The 17,548-nt window shown below is 43.0% G+C and overlaps 2 protein-coding genes across 51 annotated transcripts in view; both read left to right on the forward strand.

The window, feature by feature from the left end:
• The window catches only part of LOC311210842 (titin-like), a 243,002-nt gene that overhangs the window by 39,554 nt on the left and 185,900 nt on the right, over positions 1-17,548 (forward strand). For 44 of the 50 annotated variants that reach the window (XM_084289064.1, XM_084289078.1, XM_084289067.1 and 41 more), the window contains 5 exons: positions 80-136; positions 14,462-14,740; positions 15,806-16,369; positions 16,866-17,147; positions 17,246-17,524. In XM_084289064.1, the coding sequence (XP_084145190.1) occupies positions 80-136; positions 14,462-14,740; positions 15,806-16,369; positions 16,866-17,147; positions 17,246-17,524 (1,461 nt within the window). The remainder of the gene's footprint in view (positions 1-79; positions 137-14,461; positions 14,741-15,805; positions 16,370-16,865; positions 17,148-17,245; positions 17,525-17,548) is intronic. The other 6 variants (XM_084289100.1, XM_084289105.1, XM_084289107.1 and 3 more) reach the window with 2 other exon arrangements.
• LOC311210846 (uncharacterized protein) lies at positions 967-9,833 on the forward strand. The gene is made up of 2 exons (XM_084289119.1): positions 967-1,096; positions 1,243-9,833. Exon 2 carries the CDS (start codon positions 1,323-1,325, stop codon positions 7,239-7,241), a length of 5,919 nt encoding a protein of 1,972 aa, XP_084145245.1. The 5' UTR covers positions 967-1,096; positions 1,243-1,322; the 3' UTR covers positions 7,242-9,833.

The following is a 17,548-nucleotide window of genomic DNA, read 5'->3' on the forward strand; positions in this document are numbered from 1 at the left end:
TGTTTTTACTTCCTAAAATGTTGGCTGGTACATTCAGCAATTTTAGCTCAAAAAAAAAATGTATTTTTTTTTTTCCTAGCTCCTGAAAAAATTATTCATGAGAAGCTAGAGGAAGAGATTGAAATGGAAGTGAAAGGTACAGTCACTAATAATGTTACACTGAATAAGTAGTTACCAGTATTTAGTAACACTGTGAAAAGTGTTTATCTGCTTCTGTGTAGTGTCTGATGGGGAAAAACAGACACATTTTAAAGCATATCGGAACATGTTGCATGTTTGTTTTGATATGCAAAATATTACCTGCATTATAAAGTTATTTAAGTTTTAAATTGTTTAAAACTTCAAATTTATAATTTTGCAGCTATATTCTGAACTTTTACTTCATGCTTTGCAGCTATTCACAGAGCTTTTATTTGTTCAATTTCCTTTTGAACGCATGGAATAGTTTACTTCAGAAGGAAGCTATATAAATTTTAATCATATTATTTTTAAGCAAGTTATCAACCTAATCTTAATCAGTTCAATGGACATTATCAGATGGATGAATTCTACTAGAAAGCATTTGTTGTTTAGGATATGTGAAAGCTATACGTTCCCATTGATTCCTTGCACTTCATCTACGTACATTAATTCATCATTATACATCTCTTACCCTGGCTTGCAGATAGCATATGTGGTTCATGTTGCTTGCCTTTTTTTTTTTTTCTTCCCTGTGCATAACACCGTGAAGTTAGTGGCTGTATTAGTTCGAATAAACGCCTTCTCATTTCATGTTAGCTAATTACTTATGTTTTTTGTATATCTTTCAAAATATTTTTTCTCAATTGTTTGAACATTTAATCTATAAACAGAAGGGTCAGAAAGGGCGTTTATTCTACTGTCTGCAAGTCAGGTAAGATTTTCTTCTTTGCTACCCAAAGACACACAGCTTTTCCAGGCAGCAAAAACATACACACAGAAGAACGTGTTATTTTGAAATTCATTTTTGCTTGTTCAAGAAGAAATTTCCACAGTCTGAAGAAAGAAAAGACAACGAACGATTTTCGTGTCAATCTTTTAAACAGAGCAAGGCGTTGCGTTTATTCGAACAAATATGGTGAGTGAATTACTTTTTTTTTTTCCTGGGTGTGTGATGAAATGTTGCATGCCCATTTTTTAATTCAATATATTGCTATTTAATTTTTTTCAATCAGATAGCAGGCAGAGTGGGGCATGCTATAATCCAATCTCCTTTTCTTGCAGGGCAGCACAGCAAGTTGAACCTCGAGGGAACTGAGGCAGCGGCAGTGTTGGACTGTCCCCAGAACTGCAAACCCACCTTCATGCAGGGCCTCAAGTGTAGGTCTGTTTTGGAGGGGGACCCTGCTGTCTTCCAGTGCAAGCTGGTGGCCTGCCCGCCACCCCACATGGCATGGTTTCACAACAACCGGCCAGTCCACCAGGACTGCCGCAAAGTGATTCGCACTGAGAGTGAGGAGCACATGCATAGTGCCAGCCTGGAGGTGCGGGACGTGCGAGAACATGATGCTGGCAGCTACAGGGTATTTGCCATTAACAGTGAGGGCTCAGCTGAATCCACTGCCTCACTGCTAGTGGCACGTAGTGGTGAGCTTCAGGGCTTGGGTTGCAGGGGGAAAGTGGAGTTGATGCAGGAGAGCTGGGAGTGCCTGCTACAGCAGCGGCAGCAGGACCGGCTGCGGGTAGTGCTTCGTTGCACTGGTTCACCCTTTGACAAGGGGCAGGAGGCTGAGCAGCTGCTCCAGAACCTCTCCCCAGCCCAGGGCAGGGTACGAACCATCCGTTTCCAGAGGTTGCCACTAGTGGGATCTCATCGTCTAAGGCCAGCATGTGGTGGGGAGCAGAGAGACACAGTGGTGAATGCTTATGAGCTGTTGGATGAGGAAATCCGCTGGAAGCTGCAGCGGCTGCGGGAGGCAAAGAGGGCAGCACTGAAAAAGAAGCAGGAATCCTTCATGTCTGTGCCCCAGGAGGGCCCTCCTGGGAAGCTCAGCCCACCTGAGGCACCCGGCAAGATGGATGGCTCTGAGTCCTTCAAGGTACAGGTGATGGAAGGGTATGGTAGGCCCAAGGCAGCAGGGAAGCAATGGCAGGCAGCAGGTGGGCTCCTGGAGCCCTGCCCACCTCTCTTCGTCCAGGAGGTCAAACCCCAGGAGGCTGTTGAGGGGCACAGTGTTACCTTCTCCTGCCTCTTCCATGGCCGCCCACAGCCAACAGTCACTTGGTACAACAATGCTGAGCCTGTGGGGCGCATCCGGGGTACTGCAGTTCACACCACAGGATGCCGTTCTACACTGACCTTCCCATCTCTGCTCCCACAGCATGGTGGCACAGTCACCTGCGTGATCTTCAACCCACTGGGCACAGTCAGCACCTCAGCTGCACTTCATGTGAGGCAGCAGATGCCAGCCTATGAGGCCATTAAGGAGAGGGAGAAAGAGAAAGAGGAAGAGAAGAAAGAGGAGGAGGAAAAAGAAAAAGAAGAAGAGGAGGAGGAAAAAGAAGAAGAGGAGGAGAAGGAGAAAGAAGGGGAGAAAGAGAATGAGGAGGAGGAAGAACAAGAAGAGGAGGAAGTCAGCCTGGCTTTTGCAGTGGAGCAGGGATTGCCAGATACCATTCCAGACTCAGACCTACTGTCACTGCCTGTGGAAATCAAAATCACTGCCCCCACTCCAACACCAGAGCAAGACACAGACACGAGGGAGACCACACAGCCCTCTCCAGATCAGGCTGCACCTGCCATAAAGCACAAGTTCAAGTTTTCATTTGATGTGGGAAATGAGCCACCCCAAATGGTGGCAGAAGCCCCAGCACACGTCCATTGCTACGAAGGGGAGGCAGTTGTGCTGGAGTGTACTGTGTCTGGGCAGCCTCCACCTGTTGTGGCCTGGTCCCAGAACAGCCAGCATCTCTCTGCAAGTGAGAGGCTTATGTTTGAGGAGGGTGACAACGGCACTCATCGCTTACACATCCGAGGGGTCTCTGTCTCAGATGCTGGGCTGTATTGTTGTGTAGCCAAGAATGTGGCTGGAACAGCCCAGACTGTCTCTGAGCTGACAGTGCAGCCTAGTGCACACAAGTTGTATAGCAAGAATGGAGGTACTGAGGAACTGCCTGGCACGAACCATACCCTGCAACTCCAAGGCCTCAACAAACTTGGGAAGGAGGAAGAGGAACAAATCACGTGCTCCAAGGAGGAAGAATCCCATCTGCTCTGGCCCTTGCAGTGGTCTCCATCTTCTTGTGAACAGGTGGAAAAGAATTTCAGGGAAAGTAAGATGGAGGAAACAGTGGTGCTGGATATCATGGAGGTTTGTTCGAGGCAGGAAATGGGTTATACAGAAGAGTGTGTGAGGGATACAGATGATATTTCTAAGATGAGGCAGCATAGGGGAAAAGCAGTCTCTGAGGAACATGGCTTTGGAATTGATGCCACTGTCCTGCACCCAAGTATGTCCAGGGAAGAGCATGAACTTGTGGCCAAGGACTCAGGTCACTTTTCAGAGGAGCTGGAGGTTGAAGGAGACAAGCTGGCACAACATACAGACAGTCTGTCCTGGGAATTCTTGAAGTCACCATTTATAGAAGTGAAAGGGCAAATGCCTGCCTCTGAGCAGACTGCTCTGACAAGTGAGTGTGAGGATCCACAGTTTTTCATTCCTGTATCACCACTGGTGCAAGAGGAGAGTGACAGCTACTTGGAGGAGAGCGATGCACCTGCCTGGGAGGCAATGCCTTCTGATGGATCTCCTGTAGATGAGCCAAGTGTGCCCCACCTACAGGACAATATTTCAAGCACACCCACAAAAGAGCCATTAGGCTTTTATAACTTCTGTGCAGAAGAGCAGCAGGAAGAAACGGCTAAGCAGCAAGAGAGATCAGTAGATATTGAACAGAACGTTGAGGTTGATGACTGTCTTCATAAAGAAGAAATGATTGGTGTTGGGGATGCTGCACACTGGGAAATATACAATGATAGACAAGTGCTGCAGGAAACAGAGCCTGACAAAGGCAACTACTCTTTGGATCTAATTCTTACTCCTCCTGGCATAGAAAACACTGGTCAGGATTTTACTGAGGAAGCTGAAGTTCACCCAGAAACTCATTTCAAAGAGCAATTACTGTCATCTGAGACCAATGATACCAGTACCATATTTGATTTGAAGAAGTTTGTGGAGCCTTTCCCAGATAAAGAATCTGTGGACACAAAACAGGCACAACCCCCTGCAGGTTTGGAGAGTGTGCAGCTGGGAGAAACTGGGCCCATCTCTCCCGTGCACAAACACGAAGTGCTTGTGGAAGAGATTTCTCTAAGTGAGGAGCTGTGTCAGAGCTATAGGATGCAGCAGGAGGAGGTCAGTGCCCAGGAAGAAGAGCACCCAACAGAAATTAGGCAGCCTCATTTGCGAATCCCCAGTGGGAACCTTGGCAGCATTGCACTGTCTGCTGAAGAGAGGACTTCTGCTGAAGAAATTAATGAGTCAGAGGCAAATGTCTGTGGGGAGGATTCACTTGAGGGACAAAATCATAATTTTCTGGTGCAGCCCACAACAGAGTTCCAAAGGACAGTACAGAAAACACATGTGAGAGAGACTGGGGAGAGGCTGGGGTCAACAGACACTCAGACTGACAGCTTCATCAGTGACTTGAAAAAAGCTGCACTTGAGAGGAAACCCCAACCTGGGCATAAAACAGATGAGGAAGATGGCTCTGGGGTAGAAAAGATCTTTGAGAAAGTAGCGAGCAGTTCCACTTGTGAAATAGAAAGCACAAGTTACCCTGAGGAAACAGTCAGAGACATCCATCTAGAACCAAACACAACTAAGGGTTTCTCCTTTGGGCAACTCCAACTTGGTTCAATAATGGATGATTCTGTGGCACAGAAGGAGCAAAGTAAGGAGTGTGGGGGCAAGAAGAGAACTCCAACTGAGAAAACCTCTGAGAACAGCTTGGATAATGAAGGACTATGGGAAGATGTTTCTGCAGGTCCAGAGCCCAGTGCTGTTCAAGCCATAGAGTTGCAGCCTGACTTCTCCCTGGCCAAGTATTTAAGGTCAGCGGGGATGCAGGAAGTGCCAGATGTCAAAGGCACAGCTCAAAAGAAACAGCGAGAAACCATCACTTCCCTGGAAGTAGAGGAGGTTACCTTCAGCATGGTTTATGACTATTACAACAACCAGCAGGAGCAGGCCCGGCCCTTCTCTCCTGAGTCAGAAATGTCCATAGAGCTAGAGAGTGGGAACGGAGAGGAGTCACCTGATTCAGACCACTTCTACACACCTCCCTCCTCAGTGGAGATCTTTGAAACTGCTTCATCAGCATCCTACCACACACCACTCAGCACACCTGAGCGCTACTCCACTCCATCTGAGGGCTCAGAGTATGGCACACCACCTGAGCAGTACTCTACACCATCTGAGGGATCAGAGTACAGCATGCCACCTGAGCACTACTCCACACCATCTGAGGGATCAGAGTACAGCACACCACCTGAGCGCTACTCCACACCCTCTGAGGGTTCGAAGTGCAACACACCCTCTGAGCGCTACTTCACACCCTTCGAGGGACCCAGCTCTGCATTAGGGGACAGAACACCACCAGAGCGTTACCGGACACCCACTGGAGAGTATATGGATGCCCTGGCAATGTTTACTCCCTGTGAGGAAAGCTGTCAGACTCCAGACCACTCATGGGCTGAGGTGTTTAGGACCCCCCGTGAAGCCCTAGAGCCATCAGGCAATGAGATGCCACCTGCATTCCTCAAGGCATTGAGCAGGAGGAGGCTGTACAAGGGCAGCACGCTTAGTTTTGTGGCTGAGGTGGTGGGTGTGCCTGAGCCAGGGGTGAAGTGGTATCATAATAAATCTCTTCTGGAGATGGATAAGAGAGTGCGGATAGAGAAGGATGGGAACAAGTGCATGCTGGAGATCATGAACATCCAGAAAGACAATGAAGGACAGTATCTGTGCCATGCGGTGAACATTGTCGGGGAAGCTAAAAGCATTGCACAGGTGGAAGTTTTGTCTGAAGATGGGCGATCACTAGCACTGCCACCCCCTGTCACCCACCAGCATGTTATACACTTTGACCTGGAGCAAAACACGTCCTCACGGTCACCTTCACCACAGGAAATCCTTCTGGAGGTGGAGCTGGATGAAAATGAGGTGAAGGAGTTTGAGAAGCAGGTCAAAATCATAACTAATCCTGAGTTTAGCCCAGATAAGAAGAGCATGGTGGTTTCCCTGGATGTTCTTCCACTTGCCCTGTTGGAGCAAGTTTCAGGCTTGGCCTCAGAGGAGAGTGAGGATGTGAAAATTGATTTCCAAGTGACAGAAATGCCTCCCCGCTTTGTCGTGCCCTTTGCAGATGTGGAAGTTACAGAAGGTTCGGAGGTAGTCTTTGAGTGTGTGGTAACAGGTACTCCTGTCCCAGTAGTGCAGTGGTTTAAAGGTGACACCTGTGTGACAACCGCCTCAGGGAAGTATGTTGTAAGTCAGAAAGAGGGACTTCACAGTTTGAAGGTCCTTAATGTAGGTTCTTCTGATGGTGGCTCGTATCACTGCCAAGCGATCAATAGGCTGGGAGAAGCAATGTGTAAAGGCTCCCTCATAGTCAGAGCTCAGCAGGGAGCAAGTGCTAAGTTAAGCAGTGAGGCAGACATGAGCAGTGAAACAGAGAGGCCCCAGAAGTGTGACTTGCTTATGAGTAAGACTGTGTCCCCAGGCAACTGGTCAGAAGTAGAGCTGGAATTTAAACCACACATGGAGAACTCTGAGAGAGCAATACAGCTGCTTGCAGTGACTGAACAGGAGCAAGAGGTGGAGGGGCAGAAATGTGTCGATACTAGTTTTGATGCGTTTGGAGAGACATCCCAAGAAGAACAGATTGAGTTTAAAGCAGAGGACTCAGAGAGTTGCAGTTTTGAGTTCCAGGCCACAGAAACCCCTCCCAAATTTCTGAGGCTCATTTCTGACTACAGTACATTTGTAGGTGCCTCAGTTTGTTTCCAGTGTCTTGTGACTGGTTCCCCTTACCCAAATGTTCATTGGTACAAGGATGAGATATTGTTGGAAGGAGACAGGTACTATGTGCAGGAAGAGCAGGGGGGTTCTCATAGCCTTACTATTGAAAATTTGATGCAAAGTGACAGTGGGAAGTACAAGTGTATAGCTATTAACAGGGCAGGAACTGCTGAGACTTGTGCAGTGTTAACGCTATACTAAATGTCCGTAACTTAGAGTCTATTCTGAAACACTAAATGTTGTACACTGTTGTTTGCTACAGGTAAAAATGCAACAATCATTTTAGGGGCATTGATTTTCGTCTCTTTAGGGGTGAAATTCACTCCACATGGGCATGTTTCTATCTCACTTAAATTTACTTTCACTGGGGAATTTAAGTGAGATTTATGGTGTGCATAAGTTTTACACACACTTTCTGTACTGAGGTGCATTTCAGATTCCTCCCAAGCTCCTTACTCGTTCTTGTAAAGATATTTTAATTGACATTCATATATATAGGAATCATTTGTATAGTGTACATACCCCTATGTGTCTGTAGCCATGCAATTATTATTTTACGTAGGCTAGAAATCACCTAAAAATGCTGAATTTACTTTTTTCTTGTAATCTAACAGTATGGAATACTGACTTAGGCTTGCTTTTTAGTTTGGACATAATTCCATGAAATAACTCCTTAAACTGGTATTTCCCCGTCTCACAATGTTGTGCCAGAAAATGTGAGTCTCTCTGTTCAAATCCTGTGTCTACAGTTTCTGTCATTGCAAAACTCTTATATCCATTTGTCTCACTCTGTTGACTCATGGAATCCTATGATTTTTTATTTATTTTTTTAATTCAGTCAAAGAAATGATTCTGTTGCAAAGAAAAGTGATACAATGGGAAGAGAATAAAAGTTTTGCTTTAGTAGAGACTGGACAGGATTTTTACTCTATTACCAAGTAATAAACATAAAAATCTATTTTGTACTGTATCTTTAAAAGTTAAAGAGAAAGGAGAGGGAGCTTAATAAATCCATCGTGTAACTGTAAATTCATTAATATAATTTTTTTGGCCCCATATGCCAGTGTCATTCATAGGAAATACATAGTAGTAAAAAATAAATAAATAATAAAAAAATATGCAGTATTCTTGTTTCACATTAGAACTAAATCTCTACAAATTCTTTCTTTTCCATTTCCTTTTTTTTTTTTTTTTTTTTTTTTTTTAATGGTAAAAGTTACGTGTGCTGTTTCAATATGACCAGAAGTAAATAGAATACATTCAATTGTTACCTGTGGCATTTTCTCAGCATAAAATATTTTTACATTAATGTTCTCAGTGTGAGTATATAATTTTGTATTTAAAAATAATATTTAGGAGGAGGAATCAGCTGTAGCTGACATAATTAAATCAAAACTAAATTAATCTGTCTTACATAAACAATGATAATTTGATTAAGCAGGTTAAAAGTATCAGTTATTAATATTTATCAGAAGTTAAATAACTGTAATGCATGTGTCAGCTTTCCAGTTGCAAATGTTCCAAAGTGAAACCCTAAACAACCCTTAGCAAAAATTACTTTTACTTTAATTATTTGTTTATGATGTTCACCACATTATTTACAAATTGCTATCTGTTGCCTTGCAAACTTCTTTAAGGAGAATGGTGATTTTAAGTGTGAGGGAACTATTACTACAGTACAGCCAGCTATGTTCATGCATGTTCTTGTTTCTGAGTTTGACATATCCTCACAATGAGGTCAGTATGCCTCAAAAACTCGATCTTTTAAGATAATCTCATCACTTACTTTGAATAGTCATTTTTGTTCAAAAGATACACTTTCCCCAATTCTGCTGCCCAGTATAAACTCAACTTGTAGGAGAGGCAACTTCTAGTGATCCAGTATGTGGGCAAAATGACTGGAGTGGTTAGGTTAATGCCATTATGTCACTTGGGTTTCTTCCCAGTCATGACCCCATAAAGAATATTTAAGTATGTTGTTAATAGGTGGAGAAAATTTTAATTTTTTTTAGGTAACAGTGGTAGGAAAGAGAAGTGGGAGTGTCTGACCCAACATTGTGATGGGAGTTAATTGCTTCTTCATCTGTCCTTATCCATTCCTTGTGCAGATGTGTAACACTAACTGATTCATTAGGCAGCAGAGGTCCCTAGGGAAGTTGACAAGAATTGTTCTATGCTATGCATTAGCTGTGACATGAGTCTTTTAGGTACAAAGTCAATGAGGCCAGAAAGCCTTTGGTTAGGCCCTAAGCAGTTATGATGTGTGTTTAATTTGCACATAAATTAACTGATTTTTTTTTAGTAGAAATATGTCTACTTCAAAGCCTTGTATCCAAACAGGTCCAAGTTCATAATCACATCTGAAATATATGGCCAGGCATATTTATCTATATCTGTGCAGCAGTGTTTGTGTTTTTCTGTAAGCTTAAAAGTCTGATTTTAAGTTTCGTACATTAGCCAGGAGCACTATGTTGTGCTTGTAAAGATAGAAAGCCTGACCTAAGATACAACAGTATAAATTTGGAATAATTCTAGTTTAAATAAACTTCCTCTGGGGCAACGGGTATAGCGTTAAGCCATGTTTGATCATCTCCCTTCAAAATGTTTTGCTTTCAAAGGAATTAAAAATATCACAATTTTATTCTCAGGTTTAATGTCTTCAATTTTACAAGTCATGTATCTTAAAAAAAAAAAAAAAAAAAGGTGAATTATGTTATTATGTTTGTCACCAATGTGTAAATGTTAACATGTATGGCTAATTTGTGAAATAAATATGTAAAATATTTAAGTCCATCACTTCTTGTACTTTATTCATTTCACAGACATAGCTACAATATAAAATAATCTGTATTTTTTGTCATAAATATGACAAACATGAACACAAATAAGTGCATTAATTTGTACTCCACTCCTGTATATAATGTCTTCCCATGTCTGTTATCATAAGTTCCCTTCTGCAATTTTTATACCTTCTTATGGGCCCTATTTCAATTGATCATCTTCAAGTTCACTAGCACATTATATCTCTGAGGAAATTGCTCTACTGGTTTAATGAGGCTGTTAGTTAATACTAAGGGACAGATGTAATTTATTTTTTTTTTTCCCTAAGTGTCTCTTCTGGGCAGGTGATCACTGTATGCACTGTGCTATGTCAAGTACACTATGATGTTTGTTTTTAGCAATTATTAATCTTTCTACAATGAGAAATAATTACGTATGGCATATTCTGTTCTTTTCCATAGCTGTGAGGACAACAGGATTTGATTTCCAAAAGTTTTATTTGTGTTGTGCTTTTTCTGGATAGCTTGTTTTGTTCTGGGAAATCTCAGAATTCACTGATGTTTCTAGTGTCTAGGATCTGCATAGGACAGACAACATGTTCTTTCCATGATGTCTGTTTCCTCACATTTCAAAATCACCATTAGAACAAAGTGGTTCATCATATAACTGTCCAAGTTCACAAAGGCAAGAAGAAAAACTTTGAAGTGCTCTAATGTATTTTTCTTGGGTATAATATTGGTTTTAATATGCAGGATAGTGCTAGGGAGGGGGTTAAAAGCAGAAAGGAAAATCAATGACATTAAATCAAGAATGTAAACTCATGGTTTTAGTAATAATGATGTTGTAACTGCAAGGGTCTACTGTTAAAAAAAAAAAGGGGGGGGGGGAGAGGGGCAGGATAAAGCTGGTAAGGGAGTGGAAATATCTTGTGTTAGACAAAAAATAGAGTTGAAAGTAGTGAAGTAACTGCACCAGAAGAAAGTCTGGTGTGCTGTAAAGTTTGTCATATTTTTCCAGAACTAAATCTAACAATCTGTTTTTTTCTTGGTGTTTTAAATTAAAACAGCCTTAGCACTGTTCTCCTGTACTTGTTTGTATGACTGCACATATAAGTATCTATGGCGCATACCACTTTAATTATATTTTTGAAATGCACCAATGTTGTGTAACTGTTACTTGCAGCATACATTGAATACTACAAGAGGTTATGACTAACCCATACTGTGATGTTAGTTTTAAAGAGAAGCCCATGTTGATCAAGATGGTAAGTTCATAAGTAACCTAACAGCACACTGTGTGTGGTTATTTATGGTAAGTGTGTATTTAACAGAAGGAGGACCTCATGTTCATTGCTACCTACTGCACAGTATTAAGAAAACCTCCACATACACAAAAATAGTTGCACTAACAGAGTTGCATATTACTCTTCACTGTTTATTGCTACCTTCAAGTGGTCACTTCATCATTCTAGTAAAACTAAACTAATTTTTTTCCCATACAGACTTCTCTAGTTCTCTTACTGTGTCTTCTGAGGAGGGAAGAAGTGAAGGCTACAGCAGCAGCTTTCAGTTGCCTGATAGAGAAAAAACACTTGAATTTGAGCCTGAAAAAACAGTTTATTCCAGCCAAACGAAGATGAAAATGGAGGAGGGGGGCAGTGCACCTGTTTTCCTCAAACAGGTCTCAGATGTTGAAGTCTGGCAGGGAGATGTAGCTAGGCTTTCTGTTACTGTTACTGGAAGTCCCACACCCAAAATCTTGTGGTTTTTCAATGGTGTCAAGCTAACCCCATCCACAGACTGTAAGTTAGTGTTTGCTGGAAATGACCACAGTCTCATCCTCCCATATGTGAGCATGCAGGATGAAGGCAAGTACACATGTATGGCCAGCAATGTACATGGTGAGGCTGAATGCAGTGCCCACCTCCATGTGCGGCAACGGGTACCTGGGGCTCCTTGTTTTGCCAGGGCACCAGACAGTGTGCAGTGTGCTCCAGGTTTCACCGCTGTCTTTGAGTACATCGTGGCTGGGGAGCCATGCCCTAATGTGGAATGGTTCAAGGGGACCAAGCAACTTTTCTCTGATGCACGTCATTCTGTGGCTCACTACCCTGATGGCTCGGGCTCCCTGACGGTGTGGGAGTGCATGGAGGAAGACACTGGTCTGTATACATGCAGGGCAGTGAGCACCTTGGGTGAGGCTGCATGCTCTGTCGAGCTCCTTGTGCTGCCCGAGGAACATGCTGTGTGTAGGCAGAGCCCAGCCTTGCAGCACTCTGCAGTGGCAGAGGACCAAAGCCCCCTCTCCTATGAGGAGGCCAGCGAGTTTCCCACTGTGAAAGAAGCACTCAGTCTTGAGGCCATGAGGGAGCCCAGGGCTTTCTTCCAGCTCCAAGTAAGCCAGGTAGAGCACATGCTGCCCAAGGAGAACATCTTGCCTAGCCTGCCAACAACCTGCCTTGCTGTGCAGAGTGTTGAAGAGATGCTGGCCCAAGCAGCCACAACACAAGAGAACAGCAGACTCCTGGCAGAGTCACTGCAAAACCTTCCTACTGGCCCCCAAGGTGCAGTGCCTGGAGCAGCAATTGAAACACAACTGCCAGGCTGCCTTGGGACTGTGGCTGCACAGATGCTCTTGCCCAAAGAGCGAGTCATCCCTGAGGAGGAGGAGCAGATGGCTGTCCTGGAGACAGAAGTTTCCCAAGCCCTTCTGCAGGCGTCAAGCACCACCGAGAGTTGCACCATAGATGGTGACCACTTAAAAGTCCTAGAGGGCTTCCAGGCAATGAAAGGTGAGCTAAAGGCTGAACCCGGATTTCCCTCTGAATTGGCCTGCACTGGGAGTCAAGCTGTTCCCTTGGAGAACGTTTCTGCCCTGGAAACAGCAGAGGAAGATTTTGCTTCAAGAATTTGTGAGGGACAGGCTATAAGATTTCCCTTACTGCTAGAAGAAAAACAGTCATTGGAGGAAGAACATGTTGTCGATCTTGCCAGCCCACTTAGGCAGTGTCCAAGGGTAGAGAGACAACCACGTGAAACAATGTACACTCACCAGCTCCAGGCAAGCCAAGTCCTTACCAAAGAGAGCCAGCTCACTGATCAGGTTCCCAAGAGCTGCAACCTCGACATAAAGTCCCAAATTAGGGATGCACTAAAAGCTGCAGTTGTAAGTGAGCAAAATGTCTTGTTTACAGAATGGTTGGCTGATAAAGAAAGCATTGAAGTAGAGACAATTAATATCACCAAGGAACATAAACACACTTTGTGCACCTATATTGTGACCACAGGAGGACTCACTCCCATAGAAGTCCCAATCTCCCTGGCAGAAGTCAGCATTGAGACAGCTGACCAGAAAAAAGTCTTGAAGGAGGCTTTCTATTCTCTTATTTATGAAGAAAAACATCTCTTAACAGATGAAAAATCCAAAGCATTGCTGGTCCATCTCCATTCACTTAACTCAGGAAAATCCTGTGATGAAACCTCTGAGCTGGAGCCCCAGCAGGCCGAGAGAACTATGGAGGCAGAAATACCCCTGGAGCAGCCTTTGCATGCAAAAGTAATCAATACTGTGACTGAACACAATCAAATCAAGGATGTAGGGGCAGCTGCAGCCACTGCTGATGTAGCCTCTGCAGGTGTTCCTGTTGAGAAACCCACAGAAATACTGAAAAGGAAGGAGAAAAGGGAAGAAATATTTGAGGAAGAGGGCAGAGAGGGTCTGGAAAACAAAGGTGGGAGTCTAGAGGATGAGTTGGGCAAAGAGAATTACCCTATTATACACAGCAAACTGGTCGATACTACTGTGGAGGAAGGGGAGAGTGTCAATCTAGTGTCTGTCATAACAAATGTCAGAGAGGTGAATTGGTACTTTGAGGGTAAACTGGTGTCTTCAGGCAACAAATTCAAGTGTTTGCAGGATCAAGATACATACACGCTAGTAATCAGCCAAGTGTGTGGGGACATCCACCAAGGAGAATACACATGTGAGGCACTGAATCAAGGTGGAAAAAGAGCAACAACAGCAAAAGTCACAGTTGTTAAAAGAGGTTGGACAATGGGGATAAAATTCTGCCTTTCTAATACACTGTTGTGCTAATTAAACTGCCCCACTGTCTGTCTGAATACAGATACAATACTAATATAATCACAACACTAATCAGAGGGTCCCCTTTCTCTCTGGATTTATGATCTCCTTTTATCACATTGCAGTCTGTTACTCTTGCATCACACAAGCAAGGTCAGGACAAGTTATACTGCAGTCCTGACTGCTTCATCCCATGATGAAGTTCACCTATACTTGCCACTTTTCTCACTTCTGCATCCAGTCTTCAGAGTCATTGCACTGTTTCAGCACAATTTCTTATCCACACCACCATTTCTTGCAGCTCTAAGATAATGTGTATATGTTTATATTGTAATATTACCACATTGCTATTAAACATTAGTTTTCCAGTTTCATCACTGTGTTTTCTGATGTCATTATGCACCATGACGCTGTCTGTCCACAGTTGTTTTTTGCCTTTACAATCACTTAATATGGATTGCAAATAAATAATGTTTTGTTTCAATTAGTCACTTCACTGTTACTTTCTAGAATGCCAGTATGCATGGCTTTGAATTACTCTCTGCTTCTGATTTCAGTTGCACCAATCCTGAGAAGGCGGCTTGAACCTCTGGAGGTGGCTGTAAACCACGTGGCCAAGTTTACCTGTGAGGTAGAGACTGCTCCCAATGTCAGATTCCAGTGGTACAAAGCTGGCCGAGAGATATATGATGGGGACAAATATTCTATTCACACCTCCAACTACCTATCTACACTGGAGATTCCGAGGCCTCAGGTTGTTGACTATGGAGAATATAGCTGCAAAGCTTCCAACCAGCATGGCAGTGTAAGCTCTACAGCCCTTTTAACAGTAACTGGTAAGTACAGAGTCAAAAGCACTTCAAAAAATGTCTTGGTATATTGTAATGCTTTCTGTGGCTTACCTACAAATATTTCTGGTAATGCTATTGTCATTGTTATACATAACGCATATCTAATTTTGATGAGCACAAGCACAGAGAAGGAATAATTTTTGAAAATGCTGCTTCTAGGCATTTTCTGTACCTAGTATGAAAAGTTTCAGGAGGAAATAAAAATGGGAAAAGACAGGGAAGAACTATGTTGTCTATAGAATGGGATTGCTTTGTGAAAACATTCTTGAAGAGAGTTTATTTTACTTCCAGACAACAAGCAAATGTGCAGTTTTAAATCTGATTTATTTGGTGTAGTAATCACTGTGCAATTACCCGACCATCTTACATTTATTCTTCAGTTATACTTGTGCGGCAGGCTGTGTGGCTATGCTTACCTAAACATCTGTGTGCCAGAGGAAACTCTGTGTGATGGGGAAATAGATCATCTCAAGCAAACAAAAGACAGTTCAAAACTTTTTTTTTTGGTCTATTGATAACTATGCAATTATCTTCTTTTTTTCTTCCTTTTTTTTTTTTTTTTTTTTGTTTGTTTGTTTCTTTTAAATATCTTTTGGACCTTTGTGGGTGCATTTTTATTTTTTTCATTCCTATTTTTCGTTCTGTGGGAAGAGTCTTTATGTAGTCTTTGCTAAATGCCAGATGCTAGAGACTAAAGAAGGATACTCAAACTGTGCAGCATATGCAAACCTGTCTATCTTAAGGGAATCCTACACAAACATGTCACTCTTGGGAAAGGAAATTCTGTCTTTTGGTTTATTTTCCTTTGGTTTGTACATTGTTCCAGAGTCAACATGCCTTCAAGCTCTAGAGCAATATACAGACTCAAGAAGTACAAAACAAAAAGCCAAAATTCATAATCTTTTAACATCTCTTTTCTCCTTCACTGCTCTGGCCTCTTTTGCTTAAAAGTGTCTGCCCCCTCCTGCTCTCTGTCCTTGGGAAACTTGGAGAAACAGCATAAGCTCTATTCTCCACCTCCAGATAACAATGAACCCCTTTATTTTGCAGAAGCACTTCCACCAACATTTCTTACCAGACCTGAATCTATCACCACTTTTGTGGGCAAAAGCGCCAAGTTCCTGTGTACTGTTTCGGGCACTCCAGTCATTGACGTCGCCTGGCAGAAAGATGGCACGACCATTTCACCTTCGGACCACTACAAGATCTCCAAAGTGGAAAATAAACATGTGTTAGAAATTTCCCTTCTCACCACCAGTGACAGAGGGGCTTATACTTGCAAAGCTTCCAACAAGTTTGGGGCTGACATTTGCCAGGCTGAAATGGTCATTATAGACAAGCCCCACTTTATGAAAGTTTTGCAGTCAGTGCAGTCAGCAGTCAATAAAAAAATACGTCTTGAATGCCAGGTAGATGAAGACAGGAAAGTTACAGTAGGCTGGACAAAAGATGGAAACAAAATCCCTCCAGGCAAAGATTATAAGATTTACTTTGAAGACAAAATAGCCTCGCTTGAGATTCCTCTGGCTAAACTCAAGGATTCAGGCCATTATGTATGCACTATCTCAAATGAGGCAGGAAGCAGCTCCTCTTCTGCCAGTGTCACAGTCAGAGGTAAGATTGTCCTAGGTACTGTTTACCTTTGCTCTTCTTCGGTTTCTGCTTTTTTCTTTTGCAGGTGAAGTCTTCTCTGGGGTGAAATCACACTGTGAAGTCTTCTGAGATCTTCCATCAGCTCCATTCACCTCTTGCTTTTTACCCAACTGTCTTCCGAAGCACTGTGTATTGCTTCAATATTTCTTCTGTTAGCCACATCCAAGAGTCACTCCTGCATGTAGGGGAGAGATGGTGGGAGAGGGCAAGAGAGACCACAAGAACTGCAGTTCAGCGAATATTATGCTGATCTTTTCTAAAGTTATGTTTTGTTTTTGCACTAGGAACCAATGTCTTAAAACTTTGTATTTCAGACTGCTTTTCTTTCCCTCTCCTTTTTACCCTTTTCCCTTCCCTTCCCTTCCCTTCCCTTCCCTTCCCTTCCCTTCCCTTCCCTTCCCTTCCCTTCCCTTCCCTTCCCTTCCCTCCTTTTCTTCTGTTTTCTTCCAATTTTTAGAACCACCATCTTTTGTGAAGAAGGTCGATCCGTCTTACTTACTGACCCCAGGTGACTCTGCACGCCTTCAATGCAAAGTCAAAGGGTCACCTGAAATCCAAGTTACTTGGTTCAAGGACAATAAGGAAATCCGTGAAACCAAGACACACAAGATGTCTTTTATCAATTCTGTGGCTGTGTTAGATATTTTGGAGATGAAAGTTGATGACAGTGGAAGCTACTCATGTGAAGCTGTAAATGAGGTTGGAAGTGACAGCTGCACCACAGAAGTAGTTGTCAAAGGTCTGTTCTTCCTGCTACTGCCACTCACACTCTTGAGGAAAAACCTTTTTTTTTTTTTTTTTTCCTGGGCAATTAATTCTTTCTTGCTGCTTTTATAGAGCCTCCATCTTTCATCCGAACACTCGAACCAGCAGAGGTAGTGAAGGGAACAAACACCGTTCTTCAGTGTGAGGTTGCTGGCACTGGACCGTTTGAGATTAGTTGGTACAAAGACAAGAAACAGATTCGCAGTAGTAAAAAATACAGGCTGACCTCTCAGAAAGCTGTTATTTCCCTGGAGGTGTCATCATTTAATAGCGCGGATGTTGGTGAATATGAGTGTGTGATAGCTAACGAAGTTGGAAAGTGCATTTGCAGTGCAACATACGTCTTGAAAGGTCAGTGGGAGAGAGAACACTCCA

This window comes from Netta rufina (assembly GCF_964035555.1).
Source record: "Netta rufina genome assembly, chromosome: 6".
Lineage (NCBI taxonomy): Eukaryota > Metazoa > Chordata > Aves > Anseriformes > Anatidae > Netta > Netta rufina.